The following is a 23,546-nucleotide window of genomic DNA, read 5'->3' on the forward strand; positions in this document are numbered from 1 at the left end:
TTAACAATGCAGCTTTGACAACCTTCCTGTACAGCCACGGCCCCTGAGCGTTTACTTACAGGCTTGTCCTTGATAGTAGGGCTAGAAACACACAAGTAGAGCTTCCCGTCTTCTTCAATGCAAGCGTCAATGAGGGCCTGAACCGAACTCTCTTCTTGAAAGAGGAGGAATGCGTAGCCTGGAATAACCATGAAAAATGATGCTGCGTGTCAAGTAAAGCGCCTCTACCCCCATGTAAGTACTGTTAAAAGATACACAAAGCCCATCAAATAGGTTTAAAGCATTCTGTCTTCCAAAGGAGAACACAATATTCCATGGAACACACACACACACACACACACACACACATGCGCGCGCGCGCGCGGGGGGCGGGGGGCAAGGCTCAGGAAAGCAGCACTTGCAGGTTGACTCTCATCCAAATCTATGAAACATTCCTATTTTACAGAAGGAAAAATTGAGGTGCCAGAGGTTAAGTGACTTGTTTAAAATAAGGTTCATGGCAAATGGTTCACCTCAGATCACCCCCAAGTATTATGATGCTATCATTTAGTGACACTGTGTTGTCTTTAGCCAAAGTCTCCTTTAATGCTCATTCTAGAGAATATTTCTGGATAAAGCATATTTGGAAACTGTTCCTGGAGAGGGACATTCTGGTTTCCTAGAACCTTTCAAACACCACCAGGCAAGCTGCCTTATGGAATCTAGAACAAAACATGTTCTTCTTTAAGGACGGGTTAGAATTTTTCAGCCAAATGTCAATATGGACATGAGGAAGGCACGTTTTTCAAGCTGTTTAGAGAGACTGCGCTTAAACCAGGACACTTGCTCTTGTCACTGTCAGACTTGGGAGGTGTGTCCCTGTGTCCTCCTCCCACTTTTCCTTGTGAACACGAAATGTCAACAGCAATATGAAGCAAGCACGTGGTAGGCGGGACACATACCTATGTGCTGAGCTTTCTATATGTCATCATTTTCAGCCACTGACAAGAGCCCCAACAAGGTCCTATAGCAGGGAGTGTCTAGAACCACAGTGCAGTTTGTGAAACCAATCCTCTGGTCTCGTGACACAATGGTGACTGAGGTCAAGGTATACTCAGAACTCAGTGACCACAAAGTTCTGATACCGCGCAAAAGTGCATCATTTGATAACTATTTGACTGCATTAAAGATACTTGAAGCAAACAAATATGCACTAACAGAAATGTCCATAGATGAGACAATCAAGATTAAAACTACACTCAAATCTTTAATTGGTAGGAAAATTATATTCTTAAAATATGAAGAATAGTTTTCTTTAGTGAGTTAATTTTGCTATAAACTAAATTTTACGGAACTATAAATAGTCTACAATAACTGAACTCTAGACCAATATAATAAAATACCATCTTAAGTTGAAATTTTTGAATTTTGTGATATTTAATATTTTAATAGTATTTAATTTTAAAATAACTTAAACTTTATATATTAAGTTTTTAACACTTTGTTACTATTAGGAAAAATTACCCATCTATAATTTAGATAATGCAAGATCAGTGAGATTTCAAAATTTGTACACATCACCCACCCCCAAAGTGTTTTTTTTTTTTTTTTTTTTTTTTTTTTTTTTTTTTAGAATTCAGTGAACTGAGTTAATGTTCACGTAAGGTGACTGCTACTTGCAGCAGGAGACCTGGGTTCAGGGCCTGAGAGCTCAGACCTCTGCTCTAATCACAAGGTAGTTGTGCCAACTAGATGTCACCTTATCTGTATTCCCCAAGCAATGGGAAATGCTCAGCTACAAAAGTAGTGGATAACACTTGAAACAAGCGAGTTTGGAAGATACTGGTCATGGAGCAAGAGCTACAATTAAAGATAATCTCACCCAAAACTATGACTTACCCGTGTTATTTTGGTTCCGTTTTAGAAAACAAACACTAGAAAGATTATAGTAACAGTGATGGCAACAGTAGCAATGAGGACAGCTACTGTTTCATTAGATATGTTTAAGCGCCTTCTTAGGTTAGTGTATCTTCTTTTTACACAGGTGAGCACCTGTACCTGTCTCCACCCACACTTATTCCGAATTCTTTCTAACACTGTACATGTTGCTTGGCCCCCATGGATTAACTTGTGTCATCTATTACTATAATATCTGACATAATATAAATCATAGACGTACACTTGTTGCACTGTTCTCCTTTGGCAACCAAATAAGAAACATGCAGGGTGAAGACAAAAAGCTACCCTTGCAATGGCTTTGGCCCATGTTTTACTTAAGCTATCTATGAAAGGAACCTGAGGACATGTTTTAGTTCCTGCCTGGATTTCTGTGCAAATCCTCCCTATCTACCTAAAGTACACAGTAGCCCGTGCATTTCATGCCAAACTCAATGAGGCTTTTCTCATGTACTTAAAAAGTTAAGGTAATTTCTCCATCTTGTAGGGTTAACTGTTGTTTATACCACATATTGGGTAATGCAAATCTAGGACTTACTAATATAAAATGCATATATTTACATAGTTGAATATAGGTTTAGAAACTGTATTTCTTGAACATCCTGTTGCAAACGTGAGTACTATGGAGAAGAAGCATTGCATGGAGCTTGAATGGCCTATAAGGAAGGGAAGTTGACCTCATTATGTGGGTTCCCGGAGATTTCTGTGAGCAATTAACTCAATCTGAGATTAAAAGCAAAAACAGAACAGTAGGTGCCAGGTTGTGGTGGTTTATGCCTTCAATCCTAGCACTCGAAGAGGCAGGTAGATTTCTATGAGTTCAAGGCCAGCCTGATCTATAGACTGAGTTCCAGGACAGCCAGGGTTACACAGAGAAAACTTGTCTTGAATACCACCGCTCCGTTCCCCACCCCCACCCCCATGACAAAAACAAAACAAAACAAAACAAAACCCATTAGGCAATGTTCCCGGGCGGAGGCACAGGAAGCTCACGATGAGACATGACTACATGGAGAAGTACTGGAGCGGATCACGGGGCTTGGAAGAAGCAGCTAGAGAGATTGAGGTCAGGTGGACAGATGCAGGCTTGCCCTCACCCTAGCAGTCAAAGGAACAGCACTGGTTGTCCTTTCAGAGGTCGCTATGGCCAGACCAGAGGGAACAACTGATCAAGCATAGTACACAGCCACAGAAGAGTGGCTGGAGCAAACCAGGTTTGGGATGGGTAGGAATTTATGTAAAACATCACTGATGAAAAGGCATTAACCCAGATTTGTTAATATTCTTAGCCATGAGGATTACTTTCCTAGAATTGCTTTAATGATACTGAACTAAAGGTTTCTCAATGTATCCTTTATTTGCTTTAGACAATTCGCCATTTGTGTAATTCTGAATGAGGAATCACATCAGCTGCCTTTGCTTTTTCTTCTAATTGTTGGCAATGTAACATTTTTTCCCAGAGAGGCATCCTTGATCACATAACTTTCACAGGCACAAAGCATGTCAGGAGGACTCTTGGGCTCTGGTGTCAGCCACAGGAGCATCCTAGCAGTAAGTGATCTCAGCAACTAGGTGTCCAGTATTTTTAAATTAGCTGTCTAAGGTTTCCTTGTGGCGATGCACACATATGTGGGTGCTGTTGTCTCTCTCCCTCCAAACCTCCCATTTCTCTTTCTCCTACCATCCACTTTGCCTTTCACCCAGAACTCTCGCTTCCACTCTCATGTCATGCGGGCTCTACTGTCCTCTGCCCCTCTTCCCTTCACTCTTCTTCCCATTCCCCTGTCTGTCTTAGAGGCCCCTTTCTAGTTTTCTGACTGCTACACACACTTATGTCCACTTGAATATACAGACATTAAAACTCAGACACTAGGGTCAACATATGAGAGAGACACATGATATTTCTCTTTTTTGCTCTTTTTTTCCTGAAATTTTTATAATTTCATTTTTCTTTCTGGTTGAATAAAAGTCTACTGTGCATTTGAATCACATTTTCATAATCTATTCATCAGTTGAGGGACAGTCAGGCTGATTCCATTCCCCAGCTCTTATAAACAGAGCAGCTGTAAACAGGAACCTGCGTGTTCTCTGTGTGGTGTGTATGAAACCCTGAGTACACTCTGGAGAGGGGCACAACCTGACTGAGTAACTCTACTTTTGTATTTTGAGAAACGGCTGTGCTGGTTTTGCTCAGTCACCTGAATCAGGTGAAAAGAGGGGCTCTTCTTTCCCACATCCCCAAAGGTATTTGCTGTCTTTTGTTTTCTTGATGACAGTCATTCTTATTAGGGTGAAATGGAATCTCAAAGTAGTTGCAATTTGCATTTCTCTGATGCTTTTTTAAGTGACTTATTGGCCATTTGTAATTTTATTTGAAGAATTCTACTCAGTTCCCAAGTCCATTTTTGGTTGGGTTATGTGCTTTTTCTTGGTCTGTTTTGAATTCTCTGTATATTCTAGATATTAATCCCTGTCACATGTATGGTTGTGATGATTTCTCTCCCATTCTGTAGGCTGTCTATTCACTTGACTGTTTTCTTCAGGGTGTAACATTTTAATTTCATTAGGATGGGGGCCTATTTCCTGAACAACTGGAGTCCATTAAGAAAGTCCTCACCCACCATCCTAGCCTGAGGAATTTTGTCACTTCTTCCTCTGGCAGTTTACTTTTTTATAAAAGGAGAAGTTCAAAAACAGTACTTGGCAGTGAGTTAGAAATACAGTTACCTCCTAAATGCTGTGTCACACTATCCCCTGAATTCTTGTGGGACCTTGCAATACTGAAATTACTTAAATGGTTTTATTTTTCTAAAATATAAATGAATCACTTCATGTGCATCCTGATGTCATAGCATGGAAAAATTCTTTTTTGTAAGATTGAATCCTCATTACCTATGAAATAATGCTTTAGGCATTATTTAGGTAGAGAAATATTCAAACACATATTGATTTGAACTTCTTAACTTATTAAAAGATTATGAGAAAAGTGTGTCAAACCTTATGACTCATAAATAGCTTCAAGTAAAACTGGAATAGTTCTTAAAAATCACTCTGTTCCACTCAATTCATGTTAACAATTTCTACAAAGTATTCATTTTTTAAAAAAGTTGATTTGATTTATTATTTGTGTATATGTGGACATCAGAGAACAACTTTCACGAGTCGATTCTATCCTCCTTTCTTTGTGTGGGATCTACGGTAGAACTCAGGCTTTTGTGGGAGGAGCCTTTACTGGATAAGCCATGTCTGCAGGCCGTAAGTCACTAACATTTATATAAAGGTACTTACACTCAACTCTAAATGAAAGCCCCAAATAAGTAACTGATATTATTTCTTTTGTTCTCACTTAACCTAGCACATATTATTAATAAACGTCTTACCTTTTGGTGGAAAATAGGATTTGCTTTCTGCTTTATGGGGCCAATCTACTACCAAAGGTCCAAATCTTCGGAAGCTTGCAGTGATCTCATCTTAGGAGAATACAGAATGTGCATCACAGACTAGTTCCAGTGAGTTATTCCAAGAAACCCCGTATTTCTAAGTACTTGGAAGACTTAATGTATAAAGTATCAAATAGCTAAGAATAACTGTAACGTCAACAGGCAATAGGTCAAATACTCTTATTAAAACTCTATAAAAATCTAATTATTTTAGTCAAAATAAATTCATTATAAGCAGCATACTAGTTAGACTAATGTATTCAATGTGAATCCTAATATTTCACTGGTCACCTAAATATTAAGGGCTTTGTAGCATACCCATTCATAACTAGCATTGGGCTGAAACATGTCATTATTTTCAAGTTACCTAAAACTGCTATTGGTGTCCACAAGTAAAGCCATGTTTTAGTTGGGATAAAGTGTACTAAAACGAGACTAGCTATACTGTCAGTACAACATGCCAAGGCAAACACAAGCCAGAGAGTTTCGTTGACATTCAAGTATTATACGGCCAATTTCAACTATATACTCTAATATATGTTAAACTGATGAATATGCATAATATGAATATGCAGAATACATTTGCAGATGTATAAACCATAAGTGAAAATTTTCTCCAAATGTAACAGTAGCTTCTCTTTTAGGCTATTAACACATGGGCAGATTTCCTATAACATTACAAAAATAGTTTAAATATTTTTTAACCTTTACCTTAAGTTACTTTATTGCTGTACAGGTTTTACACATTTACTATCATTTGCATAATACTAATTTCCTATTTTGTGCTGTTTCTCCTTCCTTATTGGGTTTTGTACTGTGTTTCTGATAGAGATTCATGGCTGGTTCCATTGACTGTCCCATGTATGTATGCATGGGCATGCCATGTGTATATGTTACAGTCACACAAACGTATTCTGCATTAACCATTAGGATATGAGCTAGAACATGGAGATCTTTATAAAAATGCTCACAGTGACGATGTGCATACAATAAAAAACACTAATCTTTAAAGTACTTGCTCAATTACCTTCATATTTCAACAGCTCAAAACGACTTTTCACTATGGTATTTTTTTTTCCCTAAGGTAGGACAAACTTACCTTCATCGATATCTGGAGGAAGTCCACCAACAAAAACTTTTCGAGAGAAACGTTCTATTCGTTCTCCATTCTGATGAGCTGAATAACATGTAGGTGAATTTAAAACACCAACTTGATCACTGTGACCATCGTCCAACAAGCTATCATCTATTGGAAAGAGGGAGGATCGACCTAAAATATAAGAACAAATAGAAACTGAATCTCACATATTAAAACAATGATAAGTTGTTGAATTTAAAGGGTAAGCTGACAGTGGCATAAAAATGAAGGGAAACACACACAGTAGAGTGCCAAGGCTCAAGAGAGAAGTGATTTAAAGTATGACTTAGAAATAAACAGCCACTGAGCCGAGGAGGTGGTTCAGGAACAGATGCTTGCCTCGCATAGATGAGGAAAAAGAAAAGAAAAGAAAAACAAACAAACAAACAAAAAAACCAAACCCAAAGAAACATGACAACAACTACAGCACAAAGGAAACAATACATATACTATTTCAATTTAAGTTTTTGTGGGTTGCAGCAAAAACCTAATGTACAGGAAACACTTAGGTCTGAACGTGCTACAGAGTTTCTTAGAAACTGGTGGTAGATATAGTGGGGGAGGAGGTCCCCCCTCAGTCATAGACCTAGGGGAGGGGAATAGAGTGAAAGCGGGAGGGAGGGAAGAACGGGAGGATACAAGTGATGGGATAACAATTGAGTTGTAATCTGAATACATTAATAAAATAAAATAAAATTTAAAAAAGAAAAGTAAAAAAAGAAAAGAAAAGAAAGAAACTGGTGGTAGAAAGGAAATAGGCTAAATCAAATAGGTAAGAGGACATTGTGAAAGAAGGGAAAAAAAAAACAAAAAACCAAAAAAACTCCAAGAAAACACTTGCTACAGTAAGCAGCAAGCTGTACTTGTCCATAAGGTCTTGCAATAAATTCTCACATGTGACAAGCTTATGTGGCTCTGTAAAGGGGACTAATGCACATGTGGAAGGTACAGACCAGTGTCTGAGGATTCTAGTTCCTAGCTGAGCCCACTTCACAGCGCATGTCTTATTCAGTCTTATAAAGTAATGCTGGTATTACATATCCTGTATGCTCACTCAGAATAACATGACTCAGCAAAATATAGTAGTAGCCTTATCTTCCCAGAAGGAATTTAACTTTCTATCACTGAGGAAGGCAAAAAGAGCAGCTGGTTAGGGGAGGCTCTAAACTTCAAGGAAGGCAGAAAAATGAGGGTGAGAAATGAAAGAGAAACAACAATGGAAAGGAAAGAGCCAAAGAAAGTCACACATTCACTTCAGAAGTAAACATCAGACACAGGTACAAGGAAATGACATGCGTTAAACCACACATAAAGCTTAAAGTGCTGATTGGGTGCTTAGAAACAAATACACAGTGGAGACAGAGTGGAGAAAAGAAAGTGATCTTTGAAAGAAAACAGATTTCCAAGAAAATGATTTGTAGTATCAGTGATGAAAATTCCCGAGATCAAGGGAGAGGACAGCTCCTTAGCAAATGTGGGAGGCACCAAAAACAGTACCATGGCAGATGCATCAAAGAAAAGTCAGGAAGGGAAAAAAAGAACAATTAGGGGAAATGAGATGATAATTTTAAGAAATGAAAACTGTGTTTGAGGATGTCTGGACATTTGATTCTGACAGTTTTCAAGAAGGGTGGTTGTCACATGCAGTGATATGCTGTACTGTACACGTTTAGTAAAATACAGAAATCAAAGGAAGCCTAGTCTTCAGCAATGTATTAGAAAAGGGGCAAGGAAAACAATGCAGACAAACTGTTCTTTGAAAATTAAATGAAGGACACATTTTTAGGACAAAGAGACAATCATACACTCTACATAATATGTACTGTAATCTAGAAAGAAATACTTAAATAAAATATCATTAACCATCTTGAAATATGTGACCCATGATGATGTGATATAAAGAAAATTAGAAAAATGCCGTCCTGTGGAGAACTGGCTGGGCAAAGGGGTGACCTACATACCTGTGACAGTCAGCAGGCCAGTCTAAAATGGAGTCACCAAGAAAAAAGGCACACCACCATGCTAAAGATTCTACAAAGCTGACTGAGTACGGCTGGAGAGCTGGAATAGCTTCCGTGAACCTCTGCGTCAACACTGACCATGAGACGTCATCTGAGACGTACAGCAGACATCTCTCACTCTGCTGTAACATGCCGACCAACTTATCAACAGTACCAGCCCATTAAGACAAACCCATTTTTTTTTTTCTGTTAAAGAAGATGGAATCTCTGGCCTGGATGGAGACCTAACTCTTCAAGCTATTCATAACATAAATGAGCTAATCTAGTTGTGCCAGTATATCACCCCGTCAAAGTCCACCTCTCAGAAGGTTGGTTTACTTTAGGTCATGCTGAAGAAGTTGCTAGAATAACTACCCCTCTAATGAGATAATATACTATTCCTTCCCAGAACCCCTACCCCCTAGGGGATGTCATTACGTTTGGCTGTATCTATGCACCAGACTCAGAAAAGTCTAACTACTTCATTTTCCTTCCATTTCCAATGTTTGCTAGACTAAACGTGCGCCTTTCCTGGCACTTTAGGCTTCCCTCCTCTTCCTCTAAAGCCTCTTCTGTCCCAACTAAGTGCTTACCCTCTGTGTACCTGACCTCATGTTGCCTTAACTAAAGGTCCTGGCTATTTTCTTCTCTTCCTCTGGGCAGCTACTAAGATTACAGTTTGGCTGCCCTGAGGGTTCTCTTTTAAACTCTAATACAATTGTCTTCTTTGAGCAAAATTATTTTGATTGACTTTCAAAATTTTCTTGACTTTAATTCTTTTATCTGCCGAGAAAACAAACCCGATCCTGCACCCTACAAGGTACCAGTGCCTGATTATTGCCACCAGTTGACTTGACTTTTCTTAGTTCTGTGACTAGGAAAGCCACAGTCTTCCCTCCACAGTGGAACACATCAGTCGAGGCAATCTGAACCATGGTTCCTAGGCTGTGGCCATTTGTGTTTGGTTTCCAAATAAACTATGTCTTTGTCCTCTTGAGATGAAAATGGTGTTCATTGCTGACACTAGCTAGACACATATATTGGATGTAAGTATGCAAAATTATAGGTTGTAGCAACAGGAAGGAAGATGCTACAAGAAACAGGAATTACTCAATAGATAATTTCAATTGAAATTGAATATCAATTGTTCTGAAAGAGACCCATGCTGAGTAACTATTAATTTACATTTATAAATTGCCTTTGTTATCAGAAATACGGGCCAATGAGAAACGTCTATATTTTCTTTGTGATTAATAGAAAAAATTCTTCAACATAAAATTATAGATAATAATTACAAAATTAGCCTGTGTCTGAAACAACTTGAGCCAGGAATGGTTCTTGTTTTGTAATTTCTTAGAACCTGGATTTTCAGATCCGGGTCCTTAGCCTGTCCTTCCTTTCTCTTCTCATCCTTTCTTCCCTTTCTTCCTTTTATCCCTTGATAAAAGGAATACCATAAATATCCATTAAATTTTACATTAATTGTGAATTAAATAATTGCCCAACTTATATTAATTTAAATAATTCTACATTTTACAAAGAGTAAGATGAGTAGAGTAACAACTGTCTAGAATTAGGAAGATTCAAAGGACTAATCCAAATGATGGATTGAATTTAGACATACTAATATTTTGCATACAAATTCATTTTGAAGTACTTTTATGCAATAACAGACCACAAATATAGTGAACAAAAGTCTAAAAGACTTTTATCTTGATAAAAAACACAGATCACAAATGTTTAGAGTTATCAAGTTTCTTCTTGGTAGCCTGCTATCCTTCCTCTGAGTGCCACCAGGCCTCCCCATCCAGGGAACATGGTCAAATATAGGGCACCAGAGTTCACGTGAAAGTCAGATCCCACGCTCCACTCAACTGTGAAGAATGTCCTGTCCATGTCCCATGAAAGTCTTCACTTGCCAGGAAAGTGGGACAGAGAGGAGGACATCCTATTGGGACTCTCGGTGAGAGAAGCATGGGAGAAGGGGGAAATAGAAGGATCCAGAGGGTCCTAGAAACCTACAAGAAGAACATTATGATGGGCAGATCTGGGCCCAGGGGTCCTGCTCAAACTATGGCACTAGCCAAGGACAATACGTGAAGTAAACGAAGCTTCAGATTTTTATGAGCTGTAACATAGCACTTACGCTTACATGACAAATACACTGTAACATCACTAACAGTCAGTCAGTTAGGGGGGACTATGCATAATGTACGCATGCGTATGCTGTGCGATCCATTGACCAAAGCTCAGCTCAACAAAGGATGTAACACAATGGCCAAGAACACTTCACACACTAGCCACAGTCATCAGAGTCTTCATTTCTAGAAAGCAGTGATTGCTTTCTTCCAAAAAGCAGAAAAACAATGAATTTTAATACTTACTTGAAAGACAAAGAACAGAATAAATAAGCCATTAACTAAAAAAAAAATAAGTATATGAAAGCATACTTCAAGTTCATCATTCTCAGTCATTAGGAAAAGCAAGTGGGATGCACAATGATGTTGGTTTTGGTTCCTTCTGGCAGTCATAAGTAAAAATAATTGGCAGAATCTATAATCAGTAATTTGGATACTTTTAACAAAACTCAAGGCTCCTTGCAACAGCTATAATTGAGGTTCTCGTTTTAAACTGCTTTTTGAAAAAGGTTTAGAAATACACGGGTTTTCTGTTGTTTTTCTTAGAACTCTGTACTCTACAATAACAGCACTGTGTCCTGAGCTTGGCTGTCTGGCCTGCCCCATCTCATGTACGCTATGTGGACAGTGTGTGTGCAGCACAATGCAAGCATGTCCAAGAGCTGCTGCTAATGCTTTGCTAACATACGCAGGCACTGTAGCACTTGATTTGTCAGACTTTGAACTTATGCTGGCGCTTCAGAACAAACATTTCTCATTATAATATCAATGAGGGGGTATGGGAGGGAAAAAAGTTTGCACAGATCAACCAATTTATAGATTAATTCTAATCAAGATTCTTAGATTTTTATGGATAGTTCCATAATTTTATTTATAGGATAGCTATAAAAATTCAAAAATATGAAAGCATATTTAATGTTAATGGGAATCTGAATATTCTTCCTATATTCTAGGATGGAAGTAGTAAATAGCTTCAAGTGTGATGTAAGGGCTTTTTTTTTAAATTATCAAGACAATAGAGGTAGGTTCAGGATTATTTCCCTTGAGGACCAATATTTGAACAAACAGCCACTTATCTGATATATTTCTCTAAAGAAGGGAAAGATCTACTACTTAATGTACACCAATCATGTGACGATATCTTGTCACAATAAGAGTTTGTCCCTTTTCTTACAGAAGTTAAAGAGCCAAAGAAATAAATTCTGAACCAGCACTTTACATCTTTGAAAATTTAGTTACCAGGTGTGTTTACCTTAAAATTAATCTTATTGAAATTTTGTTTTCCGTATACGGCAGGGTATAGTTTGCAGAACAGTCTCTTTGCAGCTGTAAATTAAGTTTTAAAAGGAGTGCATTTTGTGTTATAATTGCTCAACTCTGCTATCAATGTAGCTCCAAGGTAACCAAAATGGGAAACAAACAAACAAACAAACAACAAAAAACCAGAAGACAAAGTCAGTGGAGCTACCAAATCTAAACACTGTTACAACACTGGAGGCTGTGCTCAGAGGCCATAGCTGGCTAGCCCTTTTCTATGCAGCTACAATACTGACTTTTTTCTTTTTTTCATGCTTTGGAGAGTTTTTCCCTTTCTTGTTGACTATTATAATTACTTATCAAAGATGTAGAAGGTAGAGCAGAACACTCACACTTCACAAGACTACTAGGGAAAAATCCTGGAAATAAGTAAGCAATATATTCTATATCTGCTGATAACTTTTTCTATATAGTGGCATGTAAATCTACACGGCTACATACTATGAATATACAAAACCTCAGCAACTGAGCTTCCAAAATTGGCTCACTCTAAAATTATTTCTCTTATCTTCTCATCCATATGCAATATACCAACTTTTGGATTAATTGCTCAAAAAAATGCTTTCTTAGTTCATTAATTAAAACAATTTCTTTATTTCTATGATCCACATTATCCTATATGGCTTTTTTTTTTCTAGAAAATAGCTGTTTATTCCTCTATTAGGGCAGACTGTGACTTAGGAATAGAAAATTCTGAGTGACAGAGCTTAAGCAATCCTACAAACCTCCTTGCACAATCCTGACCCTATTCCAACCCTGAGCAGGATGCTTATTCTCAGAACAGGATGGAAGAAACCCTGAACAAGACCACAGAAACTACAGAAGGAAGGTGGTTTCCCTGATGCTAAGGAGCTTCCGTGTGCCCTCCTGATACTGAAGAACTTCCCCATGGCCCCAGGCTTGTGACACTCGGAGTAAGGAATCTTGGTTTTGCTCAATTAACTTCTGGTATAATTACACTTTGATCATCCCTAAAGCATATGTAGCGCCAGTTTGAGTTAATGTTCTTATTGGCATTATTAAGGAACTAAAAATATACCAAAGACATTTTGGTAGTAATTTTAACTATAGCCAAGTAGGAAATCTTTAAAACAAAAAGTGCTGTTCTTTGCTGCACTGAAAGGTCAGGCAAAGGTGGGAAGGAAGAAAACAGTTCTTTCTAAAATCCACTGGCCACCAGGAAGTCAGACAGCCTTCTGACATTTGCTGCTGCCACACCCACATGGCACTGGTGCCAGTCAGGACTTGGTTTTGGCCAGTTGTACCAACTCATTTTGACACATCCCTAAAGAACAGAACCTTATTCTAACAAAGAAGAACGGCAGCATTTCACTAGCCTTTCAAGTCTACAGGGCTCATAACAGAGGGCTCCTGGTGGCTAGAAGGTTTAGAGACAGCTAAGGGATAAGCACGAGGGGAAAATGAAGAGAAAATAGCAAGCCCCATACCATCATCCCTACGCCTTTCAGAACTGTTCCTCTGCGGTGCATGTTTTTCTTATAAATATTTCTAATTACTTACCGCACCAAGGTACTTCTAAATTCAAATAAACCTTCCCAGCAACAGTTTCCGGGGTAAACCAGGGAAACTGCAAGTGCAGCAGTGGATTTACGTCGGCTCTAGAGAACAACTACAACTTTACTAGAGCTGTGGTGTACACACCTGAGGAAAAAGAGGCTCAGCTCCTCTGCCAGTTCACCAGCTGTGTGGAGAACCGGCTGCTGAGATGGCTCTGAGGCGGAGCTCCTCTCTTTAGAGCTCCCAAAGGGAGATGACACAGCCAGGGAGGTGGCAAGTCCCTATCTGAGCAGCAAGCAATTAAATGTCTGTTTTCCTTTTTGGTACCATTTTCCGCAGTTACTGAGCTGAGCTATAATAAGAAAACCACTGACTCTGATACCTTGGTCTTAAAAATTTAGCCACTGTATTTATATAAGACTATGCCAACTGATTTAACACAAGTTACTAGAGAGAAAAAAATTAAGGTTTCTGACATGAAAAGAATTCTGACCTTCTCTACAGTTTTAAAATTGCCAAAACAATAATAATAACCATCACAGATTGGTAAATAGTTATTTTCAAGAGAACCAAAGTTCCATACTTCACTGTGAAGTGAACTAGAGCCCCCATCTGAAAGTGCATGTGATATGTACCCTTCCCCCTCTCGTCACAGCTCACTATTAGCAGCCTTTACATCGTTACTTGACCTCACTGTCTTCCAGTTTTTAGAAACCTGAAGAACCCAAAGATTCGCTCAAGTACTTGGAGTCATGACTCCAGCAACAAAGCTAAACTGAAATAACCAATTGGCACTACTGCTCAAAACATAAAATGCCACCATTGGTTGTCCGTGGCGGTCACTGGTTTTTCTTATGTTTTTGGAGAATCAGCTAAAGAGGATAATATCAAATATGTGTAAAATATAGCCAAGGGCATGGTTATCACTGTCTGTTTTCCATGGCTTCAGGGACATTCAAGAGGTGAGAATAAACACTTTTTCTATTCAATGAACAAAGCAGTATAAATATCAGGTACTGCTTGCTGCTCTACCCGTGTAGTTTTGCTTCTTTTGCGTTGCCTTCTCTTCCTTCCAACTTCTGTGCAAGGAAAAGGAAGAGGTAGAGTTCTGGCCATGGAAGGCATTTCCTCTTTTCCAGGGAGTTCAGTAGTGGCCTCATACCACAAACCCTTCTCCCTTTGTCCCAGTAAGTTGTCCTCTGAGAGGCTCCAGTGAGCAGCGGTTAGAGACAGATGCTGAGATTCACAGCCAAACACTGGGTGATGCATAGAGAGCCTTGTGGAAAAGTGGGGGGAAGGAGAGAGGGACCCACAGGGGACAGGAGCGCCATATGAAGACCAACAGAGCCAACTAACCAGGGCCCAGAGGGGCTTGTGGAGACTGAAGCACCAACCAAGGACCATGCATGGACTGGACCTAGGTCCCTTATAGAGATGTAGCCAACGGGCAGCTCAGGCTTCATGTGGGTCCCCTAGTAAGGGCAGTGGCAGTGGGGCTCTCTCTGAGTCTGTTGTCTGCTTTTTGGCCAGTCCCCTGGCGGGGCCACCTTGCCAGACCACAGGGAAGAGGATGCACTCGGTCCTGATGAGGATTTTGATGAGCTAGGGTAGGTGGTGGTGGTGGGGGCCTCCGCTTTTCTGAGTAGGGGAGGAAGAAATGGGGGGAAGAGGGAAGGTGAGACTGGGAGGGGAGGTGGGAGGGGGCTTTGACTGGGATGAAAAGTGAATGAATGAATGAATGAATGAGGGAAAAAAAGAATGCTCAAAGAAATCCTTGTTATAAGGAAGGAGGTGGGAAGGGCCAGGAATATGCAGGGCTACAAAGGGGCTGGCAGGACCTCGGCTTTACAGAAACATTACTACATGGTTTCTGTCAACAATGATAGTAATCTACTTGACACAGGTGGCATTCCCAAATGAGAAAAAAAAAAAAAGCCAGTCACTGATAAGACAATTGATAGAGTAGAAAAATCACATCACGTGTCACGTCACTCTGGTTAATCTAAAAACTTATTTTTTAGGGATATAAATAAATAGCCTTATTTAGAAGATAAAAATATGATTTTTAATAAGAGTTAAAATTTTGGACAGATTAAGAAGGACAGATTTTATTTAATAAATATTAGTATGAAAATACACCTTTGTAGGTTAAGAATTAGAATTTGAAAGTTGGTAAGTGTTCACACCAACATGTGATTCTTCTATGAGCTTTCAGACATTGCATAAAAATTCTGAAATCAGTAATTATGACATTGATCAATACAGCCCAATTAGAAACAGATGAACTATAGCAAACAGAAATGAATTACCTCGTCTTCGCCCATAACTCCTTGCTGCATGTAAACAAAGGACAAATTGTAAAATGTTAGAACTAAAACTGAGCCCATACATACAAATATCCATGATATGAAAAGCTATGTGGGCATTTAGAAACAGTTACTTTAAGACTTATGATAAGCATTTCATACATATACCATCTGAACCATCTAAAGCTGTAAAATTATTTATTCTAATTTACATTTAAAACCCACAAGTACTTGCTTCACCTAATCATGATAGAAATATGTAACAATTTACAGATAAACAGTTCCCAAAACAGTTTTCTCAATGAGCTAAACTAACTTGATTAAATTTCCATTTTTCTTCTTTTGATAAAAACCAGCATGGTATATATTGCTACCTAGAATCAGCCTACACTGCACCAAACCCTGACAAGGTAGCACCAGAAGACATAGATGGTTAGGAAAATTCACCCTTAGTGAGCTATGGAACTAAATTCTGTCATCAAAGCTGAGTTCAAGCCTGCACAGGGAAACAGTAAGAGATCGCAGCAAATAATGTTTTTTAGTCTTCTGACTTACTTTGTAAGAGCTACTATGTGTCTGCCTCTGGGTAAAAGGAACTCTAGTCTACATGAAAATGACTACCCTCATAGAATGAGAATGTTGGCAATACAAAGCAGAAAGGAACTTGTAGTTTACATTATTCCCATGGATAATGTGGGAATAGGATTTCTTCACAGAAAGTTACCAGTGTTGAGAAAACTCTCCCCTCAATCAGTGCATACAATGAGTGTTGTAGCCTGGTAATTTATAGGAAGGAAGGAAGAAAACAAAACAAAATGAATACTATAAGACTAAGGTATTAATTCATGCTTATAGATTGGGGAAGTAAGAAAAATTCAATGCTGAATAAATACCAATTCAAAATTTGTATTAGAAATTGCAAGAAATGACCTCTCTATAAAGAACAAAAATTAAAGATCAAAAGATGTATTTTACATATCAAATATGTTCTGCATCATGTAAGGTTTAAAAATTACATCTTGAAATTTAAGTAAGGCTTAGCTCTAAAAAATGCTACTGTGTTCCAATATGGCATTAATTCTCCTATAATAACTAGCAGGGAAGGCAAACATGTCATCTCTTAGTCATTTCTACTTCCAAGCAATTAAGTCAAAAAACATAAGGCTTTTATCAGCCTTCTAAGCAGGCTACCAGCATTATCTGTCATTATAGTGACAGTCAATCTGTTTTTGAGCACCAACAGATGCAAAGTCTACAGATTTGCTTAACACCTTCCTTGACGTATGTGTTAGTCTAGGGTAAAGGTAGAAGAAGACAACAGTTTTATAATTTTATTTTTTAACTCTTCTAAGACCTAAAAGGACTTCTTAAAATAGTTGCACCCCAAGAGGAAACTGTAGAAAAGTAAGATTGATAAAAGTAATTTAAACAAAGCTATTAAGTGAAAGAGAATGAAATTCCCTCATCTTAACAGTTACATTAAACCTTCCAGTGATCTACAGGCACCAAAACATTGCCGGAGTTAGGTCTCTTTTTTTCTAGGGGTGACCCAATAACAGAGGTCAAGCTAAGTTTACTTAGGAGAATTTCAACCATGGTTCTATAGATCAAAGATTCATAAAACAAATGAAACTATTTTCAACAAATTTGATATCAAATCATAAATTGCAACGAATTAGAATGCGGCCAATAGCTCCTGCCCTAGAAGACCCCACCAATTCTGTCGACATTCCTACCTATTGCACTTGTGCATGGGACAAGTCACTACTGAAACAGTGCAGACACGCGTAAATACTTACAGCATCTTACACTTCATTCCATTCCTAGGCTTGAGCATAATTATTTAGAAACTTTTCTCAATGATCTCATACTAGAGGAATTTCTAGGAGCCTGTACAAGAGACCCTATTTTTTCTACAACTCTCACATTCAAATTCTCTACATTATCAAAGTCAGCGATGTGACCAGTTGCTATTGAGTGGTTAGAAGTACTTGCAATGCAAGTCAAAGCACCTGAGTTCAATCCCAGGAACCCAGTGTGGAAGGAGAACCAGACTTCTGACACCTGTCCTCTGGCCTCCATGGGGGCCACAAGGCCATGCGTGCGCACACACACACATACGCGTGCACACACACATATGCACACACACACACACACACACACACACACACACACACACACGCACACACACACACACACACACATAGCCTCAGCACCCTACACATGCATATACGGTAGGGGTGGAAGATCAATAGGGAAAACAGAATTGTCTACAAATGAAGCTAAACTATGTAAACCATTTCCTACCTTGTCATGGAAATCACCATTTGCTATGGCTACTGCTCTGCAAATGATGTCTCTAACATATGTTTCCACTAAGATTTCTATGTGGAGTTCTAGGTTCTATTTCAGTGTAACACTGCAGCAGAGTAGTCAAGAACCTCCACCAGAGAAGACAGCCATTACATGACTACTGTGTGTTTAAAAGGCCTTCTTTAAACACTCTGAAGCTCCAAATAAGAATATGATTTAAAGTGTAAAAGTGCATAGGGTATCAAGTCTCTTCTTGGTAGCCTGCTATCCTTCCTCTGAGTGCCATCAGGTTTCCCCAGCCAGGAGACGTGGTCAAATATGGGGCACCAGAGTTCATGTGAAAGTCAGTCCCCATTCTCCACTCAACTGTGGAGAATGCCCTGTCCATTGGCTAGATCTGGGTAGGGGTTAGTTTACTGTACGTATTGTCCTTGGCTGGTGCCATAGTTTGAGCAGGACCCCTGGGGATACCCTATGAGTATATACATGGTAGGAAGGTCCCCCTCAGTCACAGTCATAGGGGAAGGGAGTAGGGGGAAAGTGCAAGGGAGGGAGGAATGGGAGGATACAAGGGATGGGATAACAATTGAGATGTAATATGAATAAATTAATAAATATATATTAAAAAATAAAGTGTAAAAGCGTAATGATTTATTTTTAAATGCTTTATAAAGTATTTATTCAAAAATAACTTAGATTAAAAAGTGAAGAATTGCCCATTTTGATATATAGGGACATTTAATATACACACTTAACTATACACAGATTGCTGATGCTCTTTATGTATAAATGAGGCTCTGAGGTAGTTTGAAGACTTTTATACAAGTGGCTATAAAATTCAGAGTAAGTTACCAATGATCTTATTCAGGTTCTAACCACAGTAACAATAAAGCAGCAGAACAACACTTATACTCTTGTTTAGGAACTTTGTGTTCTTAACTACAGGTTCTCTGCTCAGTGTAGCTAAATTATTTCAGTTATAAGGCAGCATAAGAAGAAAAATGCAAATTCAGCTAGAAATTGAGGTTAAAATTCACTTAGTGAGAAGACAAAGGCAAGTAGTATTTCTCCAGCACAGACAAGGCAAAACTAAAAAGAAAAATAGTCATGTTCCAAATGCCAGTTATTTTCAGATCCTGCACCATCATGTGCCACATTCACGCTCCCTGGAGTGAGCAGCCTTGATATGAAGGCTACCCAAGTTTCCTAACTTCAAGCAGTGATACAGGACATTTAGAGCATCTGCCTTTGGAAGGGCTGCATCAGTAATAGTCTTGCTTTCTTGAGACAGGGTCTCATCTAGTCCAAGCTGGCCTCAAACTTACTACACTGTTGAAGACTATCACACACTCCTCATCTTCTGCTTCTATCTCCCAGGTCCTAAGATGACAGGTATGCTCTACCACGCTAGCCTTGGGTAAACTTTCTTAATAGAAGATACCTATAATTCATTTCATTCTAAAAACAAAACAAGCTCTTGACCATATAAGTGGTTGTATATATGGATAATAAACACAAATTTAAACTTCAAGCTAGGGTGCTAACACCATTTCCTTCACCTCATACTTCAAGCTGTCTGTTCCTCCTTTTACTTTCTTTGGGGAAAGTGGGGAAAATGAATTTAAATCCAAATGGAGACAAATATTTGACATACATAACTTAAAATTGTTCCTTATTACTACAGAAAATATACAGATTTTTGTCACTGTCTTTATTTTTTCCTGATATTATATTGCTAGGTTTATACACTCAGAAATATAAATATTCAAACTGTTACTCTAAATATTTAAAACCAGGTTTTTAAACGGTCTATATCTATATATAATATGACTTCCTTAAAAAGCTGATGAACACTAAATAAAGAGACACAACAGTGGCTTAGCAGCCTCTGATCATAAAATCAACTTAATTTAAAACGTATCTGAGGAACATGATCTATTCAGAAACAGGATCTCTCTGTAGTTACATTTATATGGCTGTTGTTGTTGTTGTTGTTGTTTTGAGGCAAGGTCTCTTATGTACCCCTGGCTAGATAGATGAAAGTTGCTATGTAGACCAGGCTAGTCTCCAACTGACAGATCTGCTAGCTTCTGCCTCCTAAGTGCTATAATTAATGGCTCCAGGTTCTGCCTCATATGGCATTTTAGGCTTAACAATTTATTCTACAGGACTCCATGAGTTACATGGTTTGTGTTGTATCTCTCATGCTGAGAGACATCTGAGTAGCTCAGTATGAGTGTGGCAGAGGCTCTCTCTAGTGCTATGCTGTGTGATCACTGTCATGACTGACTTCCTATTTATTTAATCCTTTATCTTAAAGTTTAGCTACAGCTTGTAATTAACTCCTATGGTGTTATGAAGCCTTTCTAATGGTATTATCTGATTTACATTGTACTACTATTAGTTATGTTGTATTATGTTTAATTAAAGACATTCAGGCCTGATACACTGTAATCATTGATATCTATCAGCTATATGTACTTTCTTAAGAATGCTACTTAATTGTAATAGTCACGCATTTGTTTTATAATACATCTTCGTACCATTGAAAGTTACCCCATGTATCCCATGGAACAAGGGTACCTAAACTTTTCCCTTACACACAACTTCTAATGTAGCCTCTTCCTATTGGTTTCCCTGCAATATCAAAAACAAGCTTTCTGCTTATCATATACCACATCCTGGCAACAGCTGAAAACTAGTTATGTTGTCTCTGCATCAGGTACTATCTAAGTACTCTCCCGGCTCCTGTCGGTTCACAGGCCCTGACTTCCACTTATGTACGATCTTTTGCACCTGATTTCCACCACTAACTCTCCCCAGCTAATATTTGCTCACAGGAGCTGTTCTAAATATGGGCATGAACTCACCCAGTCCTTACAACAGTTCCCCGAGGCAAGCATTGTGCTCTGGGTTAGATATTAAGAAATGCAGTCAAGGTCAAGTTAGGTATGCTGTTCCAGGCTGTGCAGAAAGGCAAGCTGGCTTCAGAGTCTGTGCTTGCCACCCACACACCTCCACAGCACATGGAGATGCCAAGTGTATTACTAAATACTTATCTTTAAAGGGAACAGTATTAGCTATGCTTACAGTAATAATAAGTAATGGTTAAGCAACTTAACCAAGTTCTCTGCAGTGAATTAAGTCTATGACATAAGATGAGGCACTTTCTTCGTCAGTTAGTAAAATTTGGTAACTATTTAATGTAGGAAAAGCCTTGTGCTAACAATCACTTAATCCCTTGGTTTCCTGGGAACATAACATGCTAAGAATGTAGCTAAACCTCATTTGTTAAGGAAAAACTTCCCTTTACCTCCAAATGATGCTATTTGCCTTTATTTAGTGACCTTCACGTCTTACTGGGACTTCCAGCCCCACAGGTGAACCCAATTAAGTGACTCTTGGTTCGCCTCTTAACAATTCAGCCGCAGGGAGCAAACTGTCTCTTATCCTGGCCTGAATACATTCTGATGTCCTAGAGTTACTATCTTCTTTTCTTTCCCCAGTCCGTTGCTTAAAAAGCTCAGAATTTCCAGGTTGTCTTTCTTTACTGAGTACGCATTATGGTCCCAAATGGCGGACAAAGTGCTCATATTTAGAAAATAATAAAATAAGCATATTTTCTACTAGATGCAACTTGCCTGAAATAAAACATTTTCATGTTTTCCTTATAAAGAACCATAATTTAGTTAAGATTTATAGGCTTTTAAGCAATTTAGAAAAGCAACTAATAGTTCAGTATAACAACAAAATACAAAAACAAAACATAAGCTTCAAAACCATTTGCCTTTCCAATCTCCTTGATTCCATAACTGGCATTCTGCTGTAACCTGTGAGTGATGTAACTCGGACATCTTTACAAGGTACCTTCTTTCAAATGTATCCTGACACATGAAAATGGAAAATGTCAGTGACTTTTTCAGAAGTTATTATCTTTATTTCCCACATAGACTATTTAAGGGAAGTGAATCTATATATATAGTTTATTGTTACACAAGCCTATCATATATCACAAATCAAATGGACAGACCATTAACAATAAGCTATTTTGTTATTTCAAATTCAGTTTGAATGGCACTGAGAAACAAAGCCTAGATGGATACAGAGGAATAATGCTTCCAGCCCCATCTCTCTGCTCAAAGTCCCGGTGCTTAGACTAGGTTAGACTAGGATGCTATGCATTTGGCAACTCAGTGCATTATAGTCAGACCATGAAAAGCCCATCGTCTCCCCGTGACTGTACATGTCCCAGGCCCCTCCCACTCCACTGGCAGACAGGTGTCCTTTCTACCCTCTGTCAAAAGCATCATCGTTCACATAGCTTAACTTTACAGTGACGTCATTCTCAGATTAGCTTATACAAGTTCATTACATCTCATTCCAACAAAGCTTTACATGAAAAATAGCCAAGTCAAAAATAGCCAAGTCAACATAATAACGTGATTGTAGGCATGTATTATTTATAGTTTTCTGTCTTCTTTTGATTTTAGGCATGTATTATTTATAGTTCTCTCTCTTCTTTGCTTCTCCTTGCCTGCCTCTAATTTGAAAGTACTCCTGAAAAGCACTTTCCCCTCATTCCCACCCCTATGATTGTGGTCATGCTACTACATCCTGTGACTATAAACATATTAACAGTTATCCAATGTAAGGAAAAAAATGTAATCAAAGATTTTTTTTTTCTGACTGGTGAACTTCTAAATTTCTAGTTAGAATAAGTAAAACCAGTGGGATTGCTACACTTAAAAATATACGAGTACATTCCTTAAAACAAATACAAGGGCTTATACTGAGTACCAGAGTCTATGCCCTTTGCAAACTTCATCTCATCTAATTCTTAATCAGCTGTGAGACTTCATATCCAGTTTACAGAGTGGGAAATAGGAAACTAGGAACAAAGTTACTTTTCCTATGTCATGACTTGAAACAGAACTCCAACATTCAAACAAGCCTTGCTCCTGAGGTTGAGATGGCTGAATTACATTGTCACAAATCTGTTTTTTAGGACAAGACACACAGATTTCTAGTTCCTGTAGGTTTGTTTCATGTTTGTAAAAGTTGAGACTTGGTTGTGCTGCCCAGAATGGTCTGTATCCATGGGACCACATGACTGTCATTCCAGCATTCTGCAGAACTGGGGCTATAGGACAGCACTGCCTGAACACAGGTCTATTTTTATAAAATGACTCAACTGTCTATACGTCGGAAGGCTCAGGAAATATCTTCACTTGTATCAACCAAATGGAAATATAGAATGTTTGGGAAAACTTACCATTTAACATCAACAGATTGTCAGTTCCTGGATGTGGATAGCTCAAACGACCTTGCAAAAGACAAGAAAAAAAGAATTTGAAGATTACGAAGCTATTTGAAAAGAGAAAGGGTGGAGGGATTAGTAGAATAAAGAAGAAAATTATTAAGCACTGTATATTTTTTAAAAC

The 23,546-nt window shown here is 38.5% G+C and overlaps 1 protein-coding gene across 8 annotated transcripts in view; it reads right to left on the minus strand.

The window, feature by feature from the left end:
* CPEB2 (cytoplasmic polyadenylation element binding protein 2) overlaps positions 1 to 23,546 on the minus strand; it is a 57,281-nt gene that overhangs the window by 8,470 nt on the left and 25,265 nt on the right. For 4 of the 8 annotated variants that reach the window (XM_084799887.1, XM_084799891.1, XM_084799892.1 and 1 more), the window contains 5 exons: positions 23,378 to 23,428; positions 15,796 to 15,819; positions 6,475 to 6,645; positions 5,316 to 5,405; positions 60 to 178 (listed from right to left, as the gene is read on the minus strand). In XM_084799887.1, the coding sequence (XP_084656013.1) occupies positions 60 to 178; positions 5,316 to 5,405; positions 6,475 to 6,645; positions 15,796 to 15,819; positions 23,378 to 23,428 (455 nt within the window). The remainder of the gene's footprint in view (positions 1 to 59; positions 179 to 5,315; positions 5,406 to 6,474; positions 6,646 to 15,795; positions 15,820 to 23,377; positions 23,429 to 23,546) is intronic. The other 4 variants (XM_084799889.1, XM_084799893.1, XM_084799894.1 and 1 more) reach the window with 1 other exon arrangement.

This window comes from Acomys minous, assembly GCF_964271855.1.
Source record: "Acomys minous genome assembly, chromosome: 10".
In the NCBI taxonomy this organism is placed as follows: domain Eukaryota; kingdom Metazoa; phylum Chordata; class Mammalia; order Rodentia; family Muridae; genus Acomys; species Acomys minous.